General features: G+C 40.9%; 1 protein-coding gene across 10 annotated transcripts in view; it reads right to left on the bottom strand.

The window, feature by feature from the left end:
- The window catches only part of neo1a (neogenin 1a), a 209475-nt gene that overhangs the window by 131785 nt on the left and 53060 nt on the right, over positions 1-24630 (bottom strand). For all 10 annotated transcript variants that reach the window (XM_061670361.1, XM_061670360.1, XM_061670365.1 and 7 more), the window contains exon 2: positions 4211-4534. In XM_061670361.1, coding sequence (XP_061526345.1) covers positions 4211-4534 — 324 coding nt within the window. The remainder of the gene's footprint in view (positions 1-4210; positions 4535-24630) is intronic.

Consider the following 24630-nt stretch of genomic DNA (forward strand, 5'->3'; position numbering starts at 1 on the left):
GGCATTCAATGTTGGTTTTCGGCCTTGTCGCTTACATGCAGTGATTTCTCCAGATTCTCTGAACCTTTTGATATTATGGACCATAGATGATGAAATCCCTAAATTTCTTGCAATTATACGTTGAGGAACAAGCCATCACAAAATGCTGTCCCTCCAGAAAAAGAAAATCTGACCTTGCCTGCAAAGACAAATACAGGAATTGAAAGAGGAAGAGAATCTGTAGTTTCATGTACTCATGTCATGTACTGTCTCTACACTGTGTTTGATGGGGTTGAGGTCAGAGCTGGGGTTTGTGAACATGCTGGAACATGTAAGGACCTTTCCCCAAACTGTTCCCACAAAGTTTAAAGCATAAACTGTAAATTAAAAACAAATAAAAAGTAGCATCATTATAAGCAGTGATACATTAAAATGTCATGATGATTTTACATACCAATACATTAAGTAAAATACAGTGTTTAGGTTTTCTCCATTAGTTCCACTTTGATGTTTAGATAAAAACTGACCCCATAACATCTTTGTTATCTGACCTTTAATGTACCTGTATTAAATGCAGTAAGGTCACAGCAACACACCCACATGGAGGAGAAAAAAAAGGCTACCATTCAGACTATTATGTTTTGTTCTATCTGAATGCATTTACTCATGTTTTGGTAACATACATTTACTATTTCTAAAACAAAGCAGAGGTTTTATTCGTCTTGTCCTTGTGTAACTGTCTCCCTAATGTGTCTTCATTAACAATAATTGGTAACCACGTAATGATGACGTACTCCTCACATCAGCTTACCAATTTTGAAGAAATTGTGTCCTTGGGGGCACAACAATAAGCCCAAGACATTTTTAAAAGTATTATTAGAGTCTGGTGACATCCATAATACTTTCAAAGGGCATCGAGCTCTATCAAATCATGTTTAACATGAGAAGACGTTTTATGTTTACTGTGTGTTGCTTCATGTGGGCGTCATGGAACGATCCGTAGCTTATTAACTCTGTACACTTAAATTGTGACAACAGAGGAAGAATATCGTGAGACAACCCAGACCAGAGAGGACAGTTGAAATATTTGGAAGTGCATGTTAGGGGGTCAGGATTTAAATCTAACAAAGGCACACCAGAGAGACAGGACAGAATTATCTTAGTTTTCTCAATTGGGGGTTTCCCTTTTTAATAGCAGTACTGTGAGGTGTCACTCAATTTGAGCAATTGTGGACAACTGAGTTCAAAGCCTGACTTTAGGAGGAGGGCGTGTGTGTGGGAGAACAGCAGACTGTTACGATGGGATTTCTCATTAGTTGTGTAGCGCTTTGTGTCCTGGCTATCACCGCTGCACACCGCTCGCTCCCTTTCTGCCCTATAATTCCTTTCCCCCTCCTTTTGCTCACTAAAACTCAAACTGAATACACATCTCCCCCCACTCCCCTTATGAGAGTCTGTGTGCAGCTCCATGATATCTGACTGTCCACACACAACCTAAACCATACTAAAGTGGCCACATGACAAAGCACAAAGAAAACAAGGGACATTTCATCACAATATTCTCCTAAGTTACATTGGTATTACAATAAAGATCTGCATCCAGATACCAGCAAGAAATTGCTAATTTTGTTACAACTTTTAATCATAGCTGCTATTAGGCATGATTAAAAACAGGCACATTAAAAAAATTTTGTAATTGCAATTCCCTCAGAATATACATTTTAATACAGAAAGATACTGAAAGACTAAAATCCCAAAGAGAGCAATTATGGACTATAAAATGATCACAGCATATCATTGCAATACACAGATAACATGCAAACATGCCACCCTGAAGATGTCAGCTCTGGATGACATCTGAACGATCTGACTGGCTGTTTAAGAGCTTTGAGATGATGTCGTGACATCACTGGTACATTATCACCATGTTTGATTCTTAGCACTCATGCTAAATAACCAGTTAGTGACTTTTAATGTATGGATGTATGTATCCAGAATTACTGTTGCTTTGACATCACACTGTAAAATCAATCCGTCCATCCATTTTCTGTACCACTTGTCATTTCCCAACTGACCCAGGGCAAGAGGCACGGTACACTTTGGACTGGTCGCTAGTTAATTGCAAGGCACTTATAGACAACCATTCACACTCATATTTAAAGAGGCCTTGGGACAATTCAGAGTCCAACTTACTGTACAAGGAGAAAAGCCAAGTAAGCACAGGGAGAACATGCAAACGCCACACAGGAAGGTTCCCGGAGCAAAGATTTAAACCCCGTACCTCAAAACTGTGAAGCAGGCATGCTAACCACTTGTCACCGTGTCCTACTATAAAATCTACACGGGCAAAAATAATACATTAACTAAATTATTAAATGCGGGATTACACATAACAATGCTGTATCAGTTTTTGCACAGATACAATAGTATGAATAGTCCACATCACAAGTTGATTAAGTATGATGATAACATTCAATGCTGAGGCTAACAATCCATAGAAGATCATACATGTCTGTTTTTTCTACTTACAAAATAAATTCACACAATTGTGTAGAAAAAAAACTTTGACCAGAAACATGCAATATATATTTTCTCTTAAATCAGTTGAATTAAATGAGCTTTGATTAGGCAGAAAGGCTAACATTGAAGTGCAATTGGTAGATGTAATTATGTATTTGTTTGTCATAGCACCTAAGTATTTCTTTAGTCGGTGTAAATGTGTGAGCATTGACAGCAGGAGCCTCTGGAAGTGTGGCAGAGATGGCGATGATGTGAGAAAGTGAGCAACATTGTCTTCTGGCAATCAATCCCAGATATTACCTTGATATTTGTCAGATACGCTCTGTGCCATCCATGCGAGCCATCCGTGACTTGTTTGGTCATTACATCAGAGAGGTCACGTCCACCCCACCCTTTGCCTGCACCATCAGTCCTTGGTCTGATGGCGGCCTAATGGCCTGCACTCATGACACTGTAATTAACCTTTTTTACAGGCCACCTGCCATCCAGCTGCAGGTCCATCAGCAGCCATGTATGTGTCAATGTGTAAGGTAAAACCATAAATGTATGTGTGTGAATGTGTACACATGGATGAATCAATCTGAAACGTTGATGAATTTGAATGAATGTGTAGAGTAGGTGTGCGTATAATGGATGACAGATGCTCCGCTCTTCGAGTAGAAGGGGATTGTATCTAATGTCCAATCTAGTTGACCCACTTGCTATGAGGCTGTTTGACAGCAGCGCTCATCTCAAGTCTCCATTTGCATTATACTTCACATTGACTCGAAATACCTAATAATCCCATCTCACTCACTGTTCTTACACTGAGAAAGGTGACATTGGGTAGGAGAAATAGAAAAGACAAATCAGAATCTTTTTCGTTCACGTAGTATCCAAAAAGACAATGGATTCAGGCTTCTGTTGGGTGGCCAGGTGACCCATCTCAAGGACAAGAAATCAATTACAACAAAAGAAACAAACTAGAGAACCTTTTCCCATTGACAAAGGAGCACATTAGAAGCAGAGTTGCAGATAATACTTAATGAATGAATGGATGGATGGATGAATGGATAGAATGAATGAATGAATTGTTAATTACCTATATTCAAAAGGAATAACACAATCAGAAACTACCTTTTTGTCAAGAGTAGGAATTCAATTTCTAGACATCATTAAGTGGTTCAGATGCGTTTATGTCCCAAAATCCTGTTATGGTGTTCCACTATGTTTCTCTTTTTTAAACAAGAAACTTAATGTTTGAGATAATTGCTGGAATATAAGTGTCGAAAAGCACTGGCACTTTCTGCCATCTAACATTTAAAACAATAAATTAAATAAATAAACAATAAATCAACAAATCAGGTTTTTTTTCGTGATTCAAATTTTCCTTCTAAGTCAGGTGGTACATCAAGTGCAGCAAACAAGACGTACATGGTTTGCCAGGAGGAAAGGGGGGAAAGAAACCCTCAAAATAATTAAAATGTTTAGCTCCATAATTACTATTTGCAAATAAGAACCTGCTTACAAGCAGCAAGCACAACTTGCTTAAGTTAAAGTCAGTATAAAAGGTGCCGGTTATCCAGCGAGACAGAAATCTCAATTTTACAGACTCAAAATAGGGGTTCAAGCATTATACAGGTCTTAGTGCAACAATGTTATGAAATGGCAAGGAACTTAAAGAAAGAAAAAGAAAAGCATAGTGCGGTATTCATATTAGTTGCCACCTTACCTGCAACAAAGAGGTGCGCTGTCCGACTAGAAATGGATCCTAGGTTTTCAATGGTAGCCACACACTGGTAAGTACCCTCATCAGGTTTGTTGTGCTTCGAGTGAACCACATGGGTGAAGAGTAGGGAGCCGTCAGGAAGTATGCGCCGTCTCTCATCCGAAACCAGGCTCATGAAGGTGCCATCTTTCTTCCACTCTATGCGTGTTGGTGCGGCTGCATCGGTGTGCACCGAACAGTTGAGTAGCGCAGAGTTCCCCCGAATGGCCACTGTGTCCTGAGGCTCCACCGTGAACCAGAATGGGCTGAAAGGCTGTGCTGCTGATGCTGGAAGGAAGGAAGGAAAAAGAGACTATTGTGAGTGGGATTCTCTACACAATGTCACACTTTCTCATCATATGACACAATATCTGGTGCAAATACAACATCTTAATATCATTTTAAAAGTAGAAAGTGTAAATGTTTTTAGCATTGTTGAAAATCAGGATTTATATTATATATTATAAATAAGCGGTGCAAGTCATATGAAAATGACTGCTTGCTAAAATAAAAAAAGAAACTTTGGGACACCACGACTGGTCAAAAACACTGAAAATTATGTTCCCAAAGAAAAACATGCCGAGACTTCTCATTATAAAACCACAAGCTCCAATGAAATTGAATGGAAGGACCTGACAAATATAACCTAGACTTGCCTCCCTGGCAAGTTAATATCACGCCTATAGGCAGAGAGTGCAGTGAAGGAGCACAGACTTCGGAACGCAATTGCAATTTCCTTTCCTCGAGTATAAACGTTAACATCATACTGAAATGGATAGTCCAAAGTCAGACTAAGTGCAATTCTTCTGCATTTGTACTCATCCATTATTCAGGACCCAGCACCTAAGAGTCACACAGTGATATTGGTTAGACAAATAAGAGCAATTGCCATTTCTGCAGGGATGCACTAGAGCCAGAAAAGAATTAAGGCAGTATGGAGGCATTTTAATAATGCAGTGAATGGAGTGAATTAAGAGGTGGAATGTTAAACACAGTTTAAACTATCCCTGCTTCCTTTCAAAGAAATGGAATGTCTCCAAGATCAGGTGAGGAACACAGAGGGGGAAAGAAGAAGTAGAGAGTGACGTAACAATGTCAGTGGTTGAGCTATTGAACTTCTTGGAGGTAATTCCTCCACCTTGTGGCATCAACTCCCTTGTGAGACCCCAAGAGAGAAGCTTGTAATATGGGCTCCATTACAGAGCAATATCAGTGCTTGTCATCAATGCACTTATTTAGCTTGAAAGCACAAACAACTTCAGAAAGGTGCTTGAGAAAATGACTGAGGTGAATTAGAATTTTCCACTTGCACATTAGGAAATACATGTCAGACAATTCAGTGTTCACACTAAGCTGCGCAATCAGTGCAATGCTCATTCAGCAACCGATGGGACAGAAGCGCACCCCTTCTTTCTAAAAGGCCGATTACTTGGATTCCCAACCAGCATGCTCTGGTACATTAGTGTGCTGTGAGAGATCATCAGGGGTGCCGCGGGCAATTATCCAACTTCACCTAATTTGTCAGAGAATTCCGATCTATTAATTACGAAGATATCTTTGTTCATCTATCCATGCCGGCGCCATACTGTATAGTGACAGGCAGAACAATTATGCTCAACCCACTAGACAGCAGAAGGCACAATAAACCCTTGTATCCACCTGTTGCCAGTCATACAAAAAAACAAACCATGGCTTCCTGAGAACATACAGTATGAGCTTTGTTCAATTAAACAGGCCAAGATTTCACACAAAGTAAGTAAATGTGTGAGTAAATCGAGAAAGAAAAAATCAGCATTATTTTAGTGTTCATACTTTTTGTGCGTTGAGATTTGTGTAATGTAAAATGGGGGTCTTGGCTCAATAAATGAATGGAAACACTGAATTAGGTGCTCCTGGCCATAACGCCCGAGTTTAAGGTGATTAGTTTAACTAACGAAAACGGCCACATCTGTAAATTCTCGTGTATAATGCTCATTTCTTTCCCCAAAAAATTGTCAAAAGTCAATAGTGCGCATTATCCAAAGGTATAGGGGACAAAAGGGGGGGCGGGGGGGAAAACGTTTACATTTTATAAATGTATGCCGCCATCTAGTGGATACAGTGACCTTTCATAGAAAGTCTGCATAGAGAATTATGTAGAATGTGTTGTCTCAAAGTTTTTGAGAGGGTCGTCATAAGAAATTGTTATGCTTTTAGCATAGCAAGATTATGAGTAAGAAAAAATAAAGAGGTTTAAAAGGCACAAAAAAATTTAAACAAAAAAATTATTTAAATTCCAGAAAATCCCCCAAAATTTTCACAATTAAGCCCCTCCCTTTTGTAAGCAACTTCATGTACAGTTACAACAATTCAATGTTTCTAGACAAGTCTTTATGCGTAAATGTATTGGTTCTGTAAGACTGCATGTGTTTATGCACAGGAAAGGAATGTTGAAACAATATTATATGAAGTGAAAGTCCAATCTGCACAGCAGTTCAGCAGTGTGAACTTGCCTCTGAAAATTGGGAAGCACCACGACAGGCAACCAGTGAGAACGGGGGAGCAGAGAGCATGAGTCTAGAAAATAAGGTTGTCTGCTTGATAAGTATGGGCTGTTACCTCTGTCCCAAATCCACTTTACTCTGTGTCATTAAAGGTTTTTGGAAGCTCAGCTTAAGGTGATGCCATGATATCCTTTATTGCGCCCTCAAGCTAAGGCTGTATTACTAAACATAAGCCCGTGTTGGGAAATAGCAGAGCATAAGTACATGGGTGCATAACTCATCTGTCTTGTTTTCCATGAAACAGGCAAAAGCCCTTCTTGTAGAAAAATACCCTGAAGAGGATGGTGCTAAAGAAGAGGGTCTGCTCACACAAAGACCATGTTATGTTCCATCAGTGGCTCAGCAGGAATCCTCCTCCCTTACTGAGAGCAACCATATTGACTACCCTTCTTATTGAGCCACTCTTTAGACAGAGGAGACCACATTCAAAACCAGTTGTTTTTTCTTCAACAGATCCCCCCTCTGTGACTTCAGGTGGAAAACAACAGCAAGCTGGGCATCTTAGTAAGCACACTACTTCCACTCAGAATACCAGTGGATAATTGGAATTTAAAAAGAGTAACGGGCAACACTGTACATGTATTTTCTTGTAGTTATGAAGCAGGTTGTGGCCTAAAAGACATTCAAAAGTGGCTTCTTTGAATGTTGCCATAGTCCTCGCATTAGGGCTGCAACGAATACGAGAATGTTTCGAGTACTTCGAATACAAAAAATGCTCGAGGAATTTTCTCTGCCTCGGGATCCCCTTATTTAACTCATTCACTGGCAGCCCTCCCAGTTTGACAGTGTTTGATACTGTATCCGCATTTATGTGTGTACGCCTTCAAAGAGGCTCTAAGAAGATAGTGTCTTGTTTCTAAATACATTAAATATGGTCAAAGATACTTAGACTTAACAATATAGTGCTGAATTGTTGCGATATTGCTTAAGCATCTTTTTCATCATTTGAATTTTCCTGATTTTGTTGGCAGAGCAAAAGCACAGCCGTGTGACAACACGGGGCTGGGGCGTATACTTTCCAGCGAGCATTCCCTCCCCCACTATATAAGTACAAAGTGACGTCATTTTGTTTGGCTATGCTTCTCAGTTGTGAGTTAGCTGTGCTTAGCTTCCATAACAAGACCCATTTACCACTCCACCGTGCAGTTCGCGAGCTAACGATGACTTCACCCCGCAAATCTCATCTTTGCTGCGTGGGTCAATTTACAGAACAGCTTGGTCATGTTTTTTAAGCTCCCTAAAAAATTAAATAAATAAGCGATGGATTGACTAAAGACACGCAAACGGTGAGCTGAACATCAACACTACCACCCGACTGCAGTGTGCATTTTACGACGGATAGTTTTGTAAAAAAAGAGACAACATGGCTTCGTGGGTCACTTGATACTTGTAAATGGGGCAGTGCCGACTGTCTAACTACCTGGGCTGCCTCCTACCATTCCGCTGTCGTCAGGTGCAGTGTTCGGCTGTGACGTTATGTCACCAACAAGGAGGGTAAGTTGACGTGTGCTTCTTTTTATGATTACAGTCTACAATAACCATTCAATTTTGAAGTTGACCCTCCTAATGTGATTTTACACCGTATAAACTATCACCCCTCAGTATGTTTGATTCCTTTTGGCGCATCGATTCGACACGCCCACAGCGTCTGAGCGCTGACCCTTATTATTCAAGTTTTGAAACCTGATTTAATATATTTAGCGATTTTTAAAAAATTAATTCAAGACCCAATTGTGAGAGCACATGTATTTGTTATGTCGACAGGCGGGCACGAAGTGGAAAAGTAGGGGGAGCTCTTCCCTCGTGACATAGATAAGCTGTAGAAATTCGAATGACCTGATTTCAGGCCTCTGGGCAGAAAAATGTCTGGAACTCAGGAATGCATGGACAATCTTAATTCATTTTTACTGAGGCACCATAGAGCCAATATTACATCCCAAATACTAGAAAAGGTAGGTTTGGTAAAATACGGGACCTTTAAGATGGTGGGTGGGGGTGAATAGTGTTATGTAAGCGTAAGGATAAGTTGTGTTCTTGTGTTACCGCGAGTTCAATAAAGTGATTGAAAGTGCATTGGTGACTCCCTTCCCCCTTGAAAGATGACTTTCTTTATGTGTGTGACTTATAGACTGAGATCCAGGAGGGATTATGCAGTGGGGAAACCTCTCACCTGCTGTAGATGTGATAATTAACCAGCACTGATTGAGGCTTGAATATTCGCCCTCTGATCAGCCTCCCCATGGGCCCACAGTGAAGGATCGCCCCATTGAGACAGCAATGCAGACAAGCACAGATCCAGACCACACTTTCCTTTGCCGATTTGAGAAAAATAGTGTTCCATTATGAGGCACTTTAAATTGACTGAACTTTAGTCAGCCACTGAAAACCAAATAGTTCATGCCCCGACTTCACACAAGATGACACATTGCCTTTAGCATCAAAGCAGTCCAGCAGCATTCTAATGAACCAGAATTTGTTTCTCAATAGTTTTGGAAATTAAGGGGGAATAAAAAAATCCATTGAAAATCTGCTATGTTTTCCCTACAGCTTTGTGATAAGTCTTTATTGAGTTCATCCATCTGGGTACAAGTTATATGCAGTGGGGGAAAAGGGGGGCATGTCCAGGAGGTAGTCAACATGCTGTGAAGATTGAGCTGAGTTCCTCTTCTCTCTGTGAACACCACCAAATGAGATACTCATCTGAGACAGTAACTCACATTCACTTTGACCCCAACAGCAACACTACCCTCAGCCCACCACCACCATGATACTAAAGAAAATTGTGTGGCTTTAAAGAGATGGATCTGTGGATTTTTTTAAAAAATAAAACCAAATACAGTGTTCTCTAACTCCTGGTTGTTGCAACCCTGTTCACTCATAAAAACAAAAAAAACAAAAATCAATAAAATTCATAATTCCCATTAAATTTAACCACAGCAATATATTGGATTCCAAAGTCAGGATTTGGTCCGGTTTGGCCTTGTCATGAAAAGGAATAGCTTTGAGTGTGATGTACTGTACATTTGAGGTCACGTGCAGCTATAATCGAAATCGCTGGCTCTTCCTAGCAGCCGATAAGCTCGTCACCAATGGCCCATATGCACGGCAACGCATTAAGTCTTTCCGGTGGAAAGGTCAGATGGCATATCAGTTTCTGGTGTCAATGTGTTATGAGCTACTGGGATTTCATCTGACTGGAAAATAACCTCTATCGTTAAATGTGCGATAACCAGGGATTGTGCAATAGGTATAATCAGTTGTTCAGTGCTAGTACTTTGAGGTTGAAATGGCATCAAATGTTTTTACCTTTCAAAGATGAGGAAATAACACCTCCAGCCAACACGGATGTGCCGGTATGCTCAGCGTCAACTCAGATTTGAGTTTTAACGCGTTTCCCATGTTGTCGCTATGCGGCTAACACGTTGACCGGAAGTTGTCATGCAACCTTAACCTAAATGCGGAAATGCTGCAAGCATAGAGTTAATTTCCATTGACAAACACCACAATTCAAATAATTTAAATCTCTCATCTTGTTAAGACACACATCATCAGATACAGGACATTTACAGTGGTCTGAGAAAGCGTTTGCCCCCTTCCTGAGTTCCTTTTTTTTTTTGCATGTGTTGTAGTTGTCTTTGACTCGTATGCATTAATTGGAGACTCTAAATTGCCCGTAGGTGTGAATGCGAGTGCAAATGGTTGTTTGTTTGTATGTGCCCTGCGATTGGCTGGCAACAAGTTCAGGGTGTACCCCGCCTCCTGCCCGATGACAGCTGGGATAGGCTCCAGCACGCCCGCGACCCAAGTGAGGAGAAGCGGCTCAGAAAATGGATGGATGGATGGATAGTATTTACATTTGTTTGATGATGGGAAACATTTAAGTGTGACAAAAAATAAGAAATCAGGAAGGTGGCAAACACTTTTTCACACCAATGTATACAGTGGCCAAATACTGTCATTACTAATTACGACGACTACTTCCTACTTAATGAATTATTTACCCAAGAAAGTATTTTCAACCCTAATTCAGGCTCTTATTGTACCTTCAAAGAACATGTTTTTTTTTTTGTTCAAGAATCCTATAATCTGCCTTTAGTCTGGAATGTACAACCCCAATTCCAATGAAGTTGAGACGTTGTGTTAAATACAAATACAATGATTTGCAAATCATGTTGAACCTATATTTAACTGAATACAGTACAAAGACAAGATATTTAATGTTCAAACTGATAAACTTTAGTGTTTTTAGAAAATAATCATTAACTTGGAATTTTATGGCTGCAACGCGTTCCAAAAAAGCTGGGACGGGGCAAAAAAGACTAAGAAAGTTGAGGAATGCTCATGAAACACCCGTTTGGAACATCCCACAGGTGAACAGGCTAATTGGGAAGAGCTGTGTGCCATGATTGGGTATAAAAGGAGCATCCCTGAATTGCTCAGTCATTTACAAGCAAAGATGGGGAGAGGTTCACCTCTTTGCGAACAAGTGCGTGAGAAAATAGTCGAACAGTTTAAGGACAATGTTCCTCAATGTACAATTGCAAGGAATTTAGGGATTTCATCATCTACGGTCCATATCATCAAAAGGTTCAGAGAATCTGGAGAAATCACTGCATGTAAGCGGCAAGGCCGAAAACCAACATTGAATGCCCGTGACCTTTGATCCCTCAGACGGCACTGCATCAAAAACCGACATCAATGTGTAAAGGATATCACCACATGGGCTCAGGAACACTTCAGAAAACCAATGTCAGTAAATACAGTTCGTCGCTACATCCGTAAGTACAACTTGCAACTTGAAACTTTACAAGACAAAGCAAAAGCCATTATCAACAACACCCAGAAACGCCCCCGGTTTCACTTGGCCCGAGCTCATCGAAGATGGACTGATGCAAAGTGGAAAAGTGGTCTGTGGTCCGACGAGTCCACATTTCAAATTGTTTTTGGAAATTGTGGACGTCGTGTCCTCCGGGCCAAAGAGGAAAAGAACCATCCGGACTGTTATGGACGCAAAGTTCAAAAGCCAGCATCTGTGATGGTATGGGGCTGTGTTAGTGCCAATGGCATGGGTAACTTACACATCTGTGAAGGCACCATTAATGCTGAAAGGTACATACAGGTTTTGGAGAAACAGATGCTGCCATCCAAGCAACGTCTTTTTCATGGACGCCCCTGCTTATTTCACCAAGACAATGCCAAACCACATTCTGGACGTGTTAGAACAGCTTGGCTTCGTAGTAAAAGAGTGCGGGTACAAGAGTGGCCTGCCTGCAGTCCAGACCTGTCTCCCATTAAAAATGTGTGGCGCATTATGAAGCGTAGAATACGACAACGGAGACCCCGGACTGTTGAACAGCTGAAGCTGTACATCAAGCAAGAATGGGAAAGAATTCCACCTACAAAACTTCAACAATTAGTGTCCTCAGTTCCCAAACGTTTATTGAATGTTGTTAAAAGAAAAGTTGATGTAACACAGTGGTAAACATGACCCTGTCCCAGCTTTTTTGGAACATGTTGCAGCCATAAAATTCTGACTTAATAATTATTTGCCAAAAACAAAGTTGATCAGTTTGAACATTAAATAGCTTGTCTTTGTAGTGTATTTAATTAAATATAGGTCGAACATGATTTGCAAATCATTGTATTCTGTTTTTATTTATGTTTAACACAACGTCCCAACTTCATTGGAATAGGGGTTGTAGCTTGCTTCTCTTGAGGACACAAACACAAGCCACTTTTTATGAAATTTGGGAGATGTAAAGGAATTTTACGCTGATAGTCCCCATTGTGTGTGTAAGTCCTTTGTAAACAGCAAAGACAGAAAAGCAGAACAAACTGTTGTCCCTTTCTGTACCATCACGGAATGTCATGGACGTAAATAGAAATTCAGATGCTGGGGCAGCATTTTCTGCAAAGTTGATTCGCTCTTTCTAAAAGCAGTGTGGTGGTGAACTCTATCTGCTGTGATAATTGGGACTTCTTCGTTGCTCTTTGGGGATATTTTGCAGAACGCTAACAGCTTCAAAGTGCTTGATGAGGAGGTGCTGATAAAAGAGGAGCAAGTCACTGCACGCTCGCATCGCAGCCTTTCAGATCAAATCATTTAACACTGTCCAACAAAAGATCAAAGCCTGCAAGACTATTCTAGGAGGGAGAGACTTAATGACTATTTGACCTGAAATCAGATACCACCCCTAAAAATATGACTGTAAACTTAAAACACCTGCAGACATAGCACTATCATATTCAACATCGAAGCACAGGCTTAGTTAAGAAATGCATTTAAAGACAGCCAAGTAATAACAGTGGAGTTAAGTGTGGTCACGGGGGTTAAGCGTTAGCACCAGGGGCCTTGCTAGATTACAAATGAAGAGGCTGTGAGAGGCCCAGCTCCCTCTGAAGTTTCCTTTCCAAAAAAAACAACTTTTATTTAGAACATAAGCCTAGCTTCAACGCACACTGACCAACACTGGCAAGTGTCTGTAATATACTGCATACTGTTGTTTTTAATGAGCTATTTGATCTGCCATCATCTATTTCGCTTGTAAAATAATAATGATTAGCGTAGAGGGAAACTATGGTGGTATTTACACAAAGCATTAGATGCAACATTAACTGTCCTGGTCTTTAGCCAACCATGAAACGAACAAGACGTCCAAAGGTATCAATGCAGATGGTGGTGAAGCTCAAGTGTTTACTGTTCTATATATTCAATTGCTTAAATATGGCTTTGTAAAAGGTTATCAGTGAGCCAATGCTGTGTGACAATCCCCTTTGAATTACACCCTCATTCCTCTGGGTCTGCTTTTCCATTCAGCAGATCTGGCTTATTTATAAAGCTTCCCCACATCTGTTCAACCATTTCACCTCTTTGTTTGCACTTTTGTGCCACCACATGGAGCTTTTTTTCTTCTTCACGCTTCACCAGTGAGTGTGAGGCCTGTGCCAGTCTCTGCTGGTGTAACCAGACAAACAAAGGATACTGGAGAATGCAGTAAAGACTGTGTCATTTCAGAGAAAATACAAGAAGGGATGCTCCAATACCGGTACTATACTGTGGTATTCTGTCCTCAGTACTCTGTACTAGGTTAAAGCTGACCCAAAATGGGAAACACCAGAGACGGACTAATGGTTAGCATTTTTAAAAAGAGAACCCCCCCCTCAGTCCCAGCCATTTTAGAGGATTTTGACCGATCTTTCAAGGCATACGGAATATTGTGTTCAATGGCTATATAAACATGGCACCCACCAAAAGAAAGATTAAACTTCCATCTTTCAAATAAATAAAAAAAATGTTTGTCTCTACCTTTTTCCGTTCTTTTGTAATTAGCGGTAGAACATAGGTAAGTTATACGAAAATTCTAAGCTGTATAATGCACTGCTGCCATCTAGTGTCCGTTTTTGTGAGCAATAAAATTGCTCTCAGGCCTAATCCTATGGTGAGGAGTGGCGTCATCCCCCTCTGAAGCCTATGGCGCAAAAAAACTTAAAAGACGTAAAGCTACGTCTTTGGCATTAGGTGATCAAGTTTTAAAAGACGTAAAACTAAGTTTTTGGTAGACTTTACACCGATTTTTAGCCGATAATTAGCATCATAATTCGCCGATCCGATCAAAGACGTCATTGATCGGCTCCGCAAAAGACATTTACTCCGTGTCGCCATCGTGCACAGAATATTTGAATCCAAAAACTAGTTTATTTTTAGCCTTGTCGCACGTCTTTTGACGTAGTATTGGAAATATCTGACGGCCAATAAAGTTATATAATATTTAGTATATATATATATATATATATATATTATATATATATATATATATATATATATTATATATATATATATATATATAATATATATATATATTATATATATATATATATATATATATTATATAATGTTCAGTAAAAAATAAAAAATAAAATAATGTTGGCGGTGTGGAACAGACAACACGTAATGCCCGGATCAGACTACAAGACAAATTTGCTCTCTTTCACGATTGCACAGTCAGACTACTGCAATAAAATCTTGTATTCCGATACCACCGCGTCCAGTTTTTTACGATCATTGGGCTTCGTGAATCCCAATGATGGGATATCAACTCAAATGTGACCGGATACACTCGTTACCGTGGCACCGACTTTGTATTATAAGGACAAAATGGGTAAAAACGTGTGTTGATGGTCAAGACAGGAGAGGGTGTTCTTAAGGCTTGCTTGGGGTATGTTCACGTACTTTTAATACGATACGGCTCACAAGCAGGCAATAAAATGTTATGTAGCATAGCAAGCTAGTGGTACCACGAACGGCTGGATGTAAACATGCCGCCGTTCTGTCAAATCATGCTCTAAAGTTTCGGTGTGGGTGAAGTCATTTAATTAAAAATAAAGTGATTTAATTACAGTAAGTTAGCACCCATTATTTCTGTCATGTAATGTTGGTTTGACATGACTGATTGGAATACACGATCTGACTAGAGCAGTGATTTCCAACCTTTATGGAGCCAAGGAACATATTTTACAATTGAAAAATCTCACGGAACACCAACAAACAAAAATGTCACAAAAAGTAGATACATTAATTACTGTCTGTACTTCCTGCCATCTAATAGAATACCATTTATCATTTGTTCTGTCTGTCACTATGCCTCACTGGCATAAATAGATGAACAAAGATACATTATTTATTGTAAATATAATTTTTGGAGCAATTAAGTACTCAAGTATATACAGTAAATGAACAGGTCATTTAAACAGACACATTCCTCCATCTTGTGATCGGATCGGTGATCGCTTATCGTTTTTTTCAACTCGCTGATCGGTCCCAAAAATCCTGATCGTGTAAAGTCTCGTTTTTAGTATTAAATGGGCACAGCAACATGTACAGAAAGACGATATAACAATACTTCCAGGCACACATACATAGGGCGAGTCTTGTTAAAAAAAAAATAATAATAATAATATATTTTTTTTAAATCATACACCGTATTTCCGGCACTACGCCGGGGTACTTTGACCCATGCATATACCTCCCAAGCAAGTGGAAGAGGATTATTTATAAGTCAACTTCATTTATGGAGGACTTAAAAAAAAAACTGCTGTAATAAAGTACGGTACATAAAGATATTGCCCATATAATAATAACAATAATCATAATCATAATAATATGAAATACATTGTTAATTTGAGTGAAATTCATGCCATGTTCAATCAAAGTTTTTGTTTCGTTAACATTTTTTAGAAGCGGTATAGAAAATGAATGGATGCATAATAAATCGTATTATTAAGTATCATTACTGGGTATCAACAAGTACTGAAATGTGAGTACTTGTACTGCTATTTGGTTTGAAAAAGGTGGTCTCGGAGAATCTCTAACTACGAGAAATAGATCCAAGCTTTGATCAAAATATTCAGTCTTCAAATTCAGTGTATGTACTTGAGAGAGACTTACTGGAAGCAAAGAGTGTGCATTCATTTTTCTTCAGAGTCAAATAAAACAACTTTATAGGAATATGGTCTGTGTTGATGAAATTCACTAAACATGGTGACCAGGGAAAAGCTCAAGCTCACCAGTCACGAAACAGAATAACCAGTAAAATGGATGAATGGATATTGCCTGTTTCAGTAATACAAATTACATTCAGCCACATGCTCCAAGCCAATCCAAAAGATGTACAGGTATCTAAAACTGTATTTACCTTTACAAAGATCATGATGCAAAATAATAGCATATAATAACTAATAATAATAAATAATATACAGTAGTTTAATTAGTACCCTTTTTGACACTGTCAATCAAAATTGTGCATCAGTATCTTTCAACAGTAGACTTTGTGATACAGCATTCATTAGATTTAGCAGGTGTAATCAATGTGTCAAGTGAGTGCATAGCCATGTAGTTGTGCTTATTCTGTGAAATTAGACATACCTATACAAGCTCTTTTTGCTTATATAAATTGCCCAGTTTTTCCACATTTACGATGCAAATGGTTTAACTTGCAAGTCTAAACAGATTACAAAAACCTCTTGCATTAATGCTTGAAGATTTCCAAATGAAAGAGTTGTCGTCACTCTGTAGCAATTATTCCACTATTGTAATTAATTTGGCAGTGCTGTAACCATAACACATTCCTATCTCAGCAATTACTAGAATGCTTCAGGGTCATTGAGTTGGATAAACCCTATTTCCTGAACACCGACGGGTAGTAACTTGAGTTGATTGTGTAACGATATCGTGCGCATGTGTGTTTTTGTGTTGCACGTCATTGTAAAGGGAGAGATTGAGCACATCACGGGGAGTCCCCTCTTTCCCTTGCACTGTTCTGTCTGCATGTGTCCCTCTCACAATGGAAACACAGGTAGAAGAGCACATGAGCACTTGACACCAACATGTCCTGTGGCAGATTTGATCAGAGTGCAGCTGGCGCGCCATCTTATCAGTCGGCCAAGGTGTGTAAACAGTCTGTTGCTGAGCATAACAGCCTGTAAATGTTTACTGTATTTCAAGAGCGAACACAACCTCTGCAGAGCAATATGGTCCAATAGCCAATTCTCCTGTAAACAGCATCGTCCGTAAGTATCGGGAGGTTATTTTCACCACTGGCTCAAATGAGGCAGTAAAATGTACTTAATGGTCTCAATACACAGCTCTCCTGTCAATCTTAACTTTGAAGCCTCCATCAAAGGAGCATCAATAAAAGATGAGAGGATTATGTATTTAATATGCTACATACACCTTACTTGGTATAGTGGCCATAAATACTGTAATTCACCTAAGGGATATCAGATAGACCTGAATAACGCTGACGCAACACTTTTCTGTCTGTTGAAGCGCTTTCCCAAATAGATGAGCGAAACATTTTATGGAGAATAGGCTTTGAAATGATGATGAATTGCTTGCATTTTTCTTCATTTGACCCTCCCTCCCCAAAGCAGCAGTGCATTCCCCTTCTTTGTTCCTCCCTTCAACAGTTAAGTATAATGAGGGATGTTCCCCTAAATGTGTGTCTGCAGATCCAAGGCTGAGACGAGCCAAGCTGCCAAGCAAATAAGTGGCTGAGTGGCAGCAGCTGATGAGCAGTAATGATTTGTGTGCAGTTTAGCCTTTCCCCCTGAGGGTTTCATGCACATCCCACCAGCCCACCCTTACAACCGCACTAACTTAAGCAAAATCAAATCAAATCAAATTTATTTATATAGCACATTTCATACACATTGTGCTTTACATCAGTTGTCCCCAACCACCGGTCCGCGGACCTGTACGGGGCCGTGAGGCATTTGTTACCGGGCCAATGATGCCAAAATACCAAAAGGACCAATTTATATAATTTCTGTTGTATTGCAATTCACGTGTCAATGTGTTTTATTTTGAAAATTGACCGTATCTTCTCCGCCACAACAGCTGCACGTCTCAATTGACTTGTCGAGACTGCACAGAACGCTTCCGTTTCCAGTCCCAACCGGCTCGAACGTTTCTGTTTCCGGTCCGAGCGGGCTGGCTAATGGCAGCAGAGCTCAAAGAACGAAATCAGTTCATAAACTAATTCAGCTCATTACGTTAACGGAAAAGATTTGTTCTTTTGAACGAAATGTTCGCGAACGAAACAACACTATATCAGGAGTCCTCCTTAAAATACGGATTTTTCGCAACAGTTAACTCTCACGCACCAAGTCCGCTCTGATACAGATACAGATACAGTCGTAGGTTTCTGCTTGACACAGGCAGAACTATTTTTACCGAGTTAAAAGTCTACTCTCATTGAGGAGCTACGGAACTTCAGTCAGTTTATAACCCATTAGCATTTCTTGCATGTATTCAGGACCTAAACCATTCAGTGATTTATAGACCAGTAGCAGAACTTTAAAATCTATTCTAAAGATGACTGGAAGCCAGTGTAAAGACTTTAGAATTAGAGTAATATGCTCTGACATCTTTGTTCTAGCCAGAAGCCGAGCTGCAGCATTCTGAATGAGCTCCAGCTGTTTAATGCTCTTTTTGGTGAGTCCAGTAAGAAGACCAATACGATACTCAAGTCAACTTGAGATAAAAGCATGGATGAGCTTCTCCTGGTCTGCTTGACACATGAAAGACTTCACTCTGGATATGTTCTACAGATGGTATAAGGCAGTTTTAGTAATTGATTTGATATGACTGTTGAAAGTCAGGTCGGAATCTATCAGAACACCAAAGTTTCGGACTTGGTCTTTGGTTGTTAAAGAAATTGACTCCAGGTATTTACTAACAGCAATCCTCTTTTCTTTATTGCCAAAAACAATTTTCTCAGTTTTGTTGAGGTTTAATTGGAGAAAAATTGGGTGTGAAAAAAAGTCCTGTAAGTCATTGCCATTCAATGAGATTGAACACTTCCAATGGTTACAAAATAACTCCTTTCCTCCAGGTAGGACCTGAACCATTTAAGGACTGTTCCATTTAGTCCTACCCACGTTTCCAACCTGTTCAGCAGTGTATTATAATCTACCGTATCAAAAGCCCCACTGAGGTCCAACAAGACCAGGATTGAGACCTTTCCAGAGTCAGTATGCAACCTTATATCATTTAGCACTTTAATAAGAGCAGATTCTGTACTGCGATGAGTTCGGAAACCTAATTGAAATGTGTCAAAAAGTCCGTTAAAGTTCAAGAAATTGCTGAGTTGATTAAAAATAACTTTCTCAACAATCTTGGCTATGAAAGTGATATTTGTGATGGGTCAATAGCTTGTTAACATGGAAGCGTCCAGCGTTCTATTTTTTTAGAAGAGGCTTAATGGCAGTTACTTTAAGAGCTTTAGGAAACTCACCTGACTGAAGTGAGCAATTGATTATTTGCTGCAAATCAGCGAGCACAGACTTCACAATAGCTTTGAAAAAGTCAGATGGTATTGAGTAAAGACAGCTCGTTGATGGTTTCAGCTGCTGAACCGTCTTTTTTTTGGTGAACTGTATCAAATTCTGACATAGTAATAGAGTTTTTCCTGGGTGGCTTCAGATGTAATGCCACAACCAAAGTTTAAACAATGATTTTATATGTGAGAGTACAAAGTTGGGAGTGTTTTAAATGAATATGATTTTAAACCCATTTGATCAAATTTGTAGACAAGATTCAGGCTGACGGGTGTTGTCTTCTCCAAGTAGGCAATCCCTCTTCCTCTGGGGTATTTAACGCTTAAATCACACCTTCTCGCACTCGTCTAGTCTTGTGTTTTTTCTCTCCCCTCTTGTCTTGCTGGTCGAGCGCAGGCCAGGGTGGCCTTCGGCCAACGCCTTCCCACTTCTTTTGTTTCCATTGTCCTTGGGCGCCTACGAGGGCCACCACGTGCGCGAACGCCCACCGCAACCAAGCCGGGCATGCATTAAAATGGTATTACAGCTACTTTCTGTTAACCACGTTTCATTTAATAACAAAAAGTCCAGATCATAGGGTGTAATGATGTCATTAATCAACATTGATTTATTACCCAGTGACCTGATATTAAAAAGAGCTAGTCTCGCAGAGATAACTGGAGACAATGGTTTGATAGATTCACATTTTATCCTCATTAAGTTTGTAGTTCTACTTCTTTTGTGGTATATTTCTTTGAGCTGATCCTGAACACAGAAAAATAACGACCCAGTACACGTGTGTTTGTATGTGTGTGTGTGCGTGCGTGTGTGTTTTCCAAATGGCATCCAGCACAATACAATGCATGCATCAATATGAACGTATTTATGTAACTGTGTGTGGTCCAGGATATATGTTTTAAACATCAGCCACAATGACAGAAATGAAAATAACTGAAAATGATTATCAGATAAAACCAGAAAATTTTTAATGCTATTTGATTTTACCCTGAGTAAAGTGCTTCACATTAGTGCCACAATCATTTGGTCAAAATATTGTAATATTTCATGAAGCTATAAGGTGTTTGGGCTGGAGGAAAGGCACATTTTGTTCTTGATTTAGTTTGAATCAGCTAAACAATGATTGAGTGAATCAAGTAAAAATGAGCAGAAGAAAAAATATTTTTGTCACATGCACAATAACAGTGGTGGTCTCAGCCAACCCAACTACTATGTTGAATACAAGGTTATAGTAACCCATGCGCCTGATGGAACTATACAATAGCATATAAATGCCACCAGAGAAACCCCATATAGATCCTTACTGCAGTCCCTAGCCTAATCCTTTTTTTTTTCTTGATCTAACAATTAACCATATTTGCTGGGAGAACCAATCCCACTGTATAGTAGACGTTAAACTCTTGGGGGGGGGGGGGGCATGATTAGTCACCACAAATAGTTTCCATATTTAATAGCCTCTCTCACATAGAGTGCTTCTTGCAGGTCGCCCTCATCCTCTCCACCACGTCTGAGTGTTTGCCTAAATTATTAATACTGCCCTTGAAGGTTGTTTAGCCAAAAGGCAAGGAGGTAGTAAAAGTACGCAGAGGCGACTTCAGTCCTTGTTTACATGCTTGTGGGGATTATGATTGAGTGCTCACCACCTAATCACCAACAGTGCTGTCAGTCATGCAGAAGTTGTTGCTATGGCTTTACTTGTACAGATTTTATACACGTAGGTGTGCTGACTATAAGCACAAAACAGATAGCAAAGGCAGCATCTATTCAAGTAGATTACAAATTAACGGTTGTGTTTTGCAAAGGTTCTGTAAACGTGGAAGTGCTCAGGGTCAGAGCAGCTGTGGTGCAGCGATATGAGGAGTGACACACGTATTGGAATTAATTCTGAACAAAGAGGATAATTATCTTCAAAAGCAGTAACAGCCACACTGTCAGTCAACCGTAAGCACATAAAAAAAAAAACATTCCAAAAGAGGAAGCTACACCTACAGTAAGTAACTCTATATTAAGGTCCATCCATCCATCCATTTTCCACCGCTTATCCAGGTCGGGTCGCAGGGGCAGTAGCTTTAGCAGGGACGCCCAGACTTCCCTCAAAAAAAAGGGTGGGTACTCTGAACTGGTGTTTGGTGCATAGGCACAAACAACAGTCAGGACCCGTCCCCCCACCCGAAGGCTGAGGGAGGCTACCCTCTCGTCCACCGGGGTGAACCCCAACGTACAGGCGCCGAGCCGGGGGGCAATAAGTATACCCACACGTGCTCGGCGCCTCTCACCGTGGGCAACTCCAGAGTGGAAGAGAGTCCAACCCCTCTCGAGAGGACTGGTACCAGAGCCCAAGCTGTGTGTGGAGGCGAGTCCGACTATATCTAGTCAGAACTTCTCAACCTCACACACCAGCTCGGGCTCCTTCCCTGCCAGAGAGGTGACATTCCACGTCCCTAGAGCCAGCTTCTGTAGCCGGGGATCGGATCGCCAAGGTCCCCGCCTTCGGCCACCGCCCAGTTCACACTGCGCCCGACCCATATGGCCCCTCCCACAGGTGGTGAGCCCATGGGAAGAGGGACCCACGTTACCCTTTCGGGCTGTGCCGGCCACCAGGCGCTCGCCTTCGAGCCCCACCACCAGGCCTGGCTACAGTGGGGGGCCCCGGTGACCCGCGTCCGGGCAAGGGAAAACGAAGTCCATTGTTTGTCGTCATCATTAGGGTCTTTGAGCCGTGCTTTGTCTGGTCCCTCACCTAGGACCTGTTTGTCATGGGTGACCCTGCCAGGGGCATAAAGCCCGAGACAACTTAGCTCCTCGGATCACTGGGACACACAAACCCCTCCACCACGACAAGGTGACGGCTCAAGGAGGGGTCTATATTAAGGTGTCCTGGTAAATTAATAAATGTTTGACAGACAAAATTATTTCACACTTAAACATAATGCCTGCGTGGGTTTTCTCCGGGCACTGCGGTTTCCTCCCACATCCCAAAAACATGCATGGTAGGTTGATTGACAACTCTAAATTTCCCATAGGTGTGAATGTGAGTGCAAATGGTTGTTTGTTTGTATGTGCCCTGCGATTGGCTGGCAACCAGTTCAGGGCCCCGCCTCCTGCCCGATGATAGCTGGGATAGGCTCCAGCACGCCCGCGACCCTAGTGAGGAGAAGCGGCTCAGAAAATGGATGGATGGATGGACATAATATGCAATTTAATCCACTAGGGGTCTCGCAATCAAAACTATAGCAAAGACAGCGTTAACTGATGTGGACTAGAGGTTTGACAATAGTATTGTCTTTACCACTTCTTTAAAAAATAATGCTATAAGTCTCGGTATCAAGGTAACATGTAATGGTAAAGCATCCGTCGGTCTCTCGAAAAGTACAAAATACTATATAAATCAAAGCTACTATTATTTTTAACGTTGATAAATAGAAAAAAAAAATAATGTAACGGGAGACATGAGTGGACCAGCTCCACAACCTCAGATGGGTTCTGGAGGGTGCATGGGAGTTCGCTCAACCAGTCTACATGTGACTTTGTGGACTTGGAGAAGGCGTTCAATCATGATCCTTGGAAAATCCTCTGTCTGGTGCTCCGGGAGTATGGGGTACCGGACTCCGTAATACAGGTTGTTTGATCCCTGTACAACCGGTGTAAAATTTGGTCGGCATTGCCAGGAGTAAGTCAAATTCCTTTCCAGTGAGAGTTGGACTTCGTCAAGGCTCCCCTTTGTCACCAATTCTGTGCATTCCCTTTATGGACTGATTTTCAAGGCGCAGCCGAAGCATTGAGGGGTGCAGTTTGGTGACCGTAATATAAGTCTCTGCTTTCTGCAGATGATGCTCTTTGATTGATCTAAGTCGCGTTCTTCAACTCTCACTGGGCCAGTCTGTAGCCGAGGGTGAAGCGGTTAGGATAAGAATCAGCATCTCCAAATCTGAGACCATGGTCATCATTCAGGAAAGGGTGGAGTGCCCTCTCCGGGTCGAGGAAGAGATCCTGTCCAAAGGGGAGGAGTTCAAGTATCTTTGGGTCTTGTTCACGAGTGAGGGAAAAATGGAGATTCCTGCAGCATCTGCAGTAATGTGGACTGTGTATTGGTCTGTCGTGGTAAATAAGGACCGGAGCCGGAAGGCAAAGCTCTCTATTTACCGGTTGATCTACTTTCCCACCCTCACCTATGGTCACGAGCGGTGGATCGTGCACGAAAAAACAAGATCACGTAAATGAGTCTCCTCCACAGGGTGCCCGGGCTCTCCCTCAGAGACAGGGTGAAAGGCTCAGTTATCCAGGAGGGGCTCAGTCGAGCCGCTGCTCCTCCGTATTGAGAGAAGATGCTCCACTGCAGGCTTGCTGGTTTGCTCCTGCCTTTCATACTCAGTATTTAAAGACGCAAAAATCCGTCATCGTAGTTTGTCTCAGGTTTAATCAATCACAATGCGTGTGCGAAATTAATCTATTTGCATAATGCCCCTCCGAGAAAAAGGAAAAGGAACGGTGCGGTAATTCGTCACATTTGGCAGCCACAGTTCTGGGTGTGCCCAGTTATCTGATCAGTTTTCACATTCGTTTGCGTAAGCAAGCAACTTTGCACCAGTTTTTAGATGCGCAAAACATTGGCAAATCCCGCCCTTAGTCTTGAGCTAAGACATTATCGACACTTCTATGCTTCCACCTTTAAAGGAAGGATGTGGGAACAGCTCTGCTTGCATGAATGTGCCCCCAGTGTACTAAGCAAGGTCCATAAAGGCATGGAAATACAGTTGTTGTGGAAGAACTTGGCTTGTTCATATGGGGTTACTTTTTTTTTTTTTTTTTTTTTTAAAAACAGGGTAAGCTCAGGATAATATTTTTGGTATTCTCAGTTAAAGTAATTGTGAGCTATTAAACAATACTATATTTAAATACCTTGGTGGGTTGGCCTTTACTCCACTCAGGTGTCTGAACTCTAAACAAATAGTCAGTGGAGTTAAGGTTATGCAGGCAAAAACAAAGCACACAAGAGGTGAATGTCTG

The sequence above is a fragment of the Phycodurus eques genome, chromosome 2 (genome assembly GCF_024500275.1).
Source record: "Phycodurus eques isolate BA_2022a chromosome 2, UOR_Pequ_1.1, whole genome shotgun sequence".
NCBI classification, from domain to species: Eukaryota; Metazoa; Chordata; class Actinopteri; order Syngnathiformes; family Syngnathidae; genus Phycodurus; species Phycodurus eques.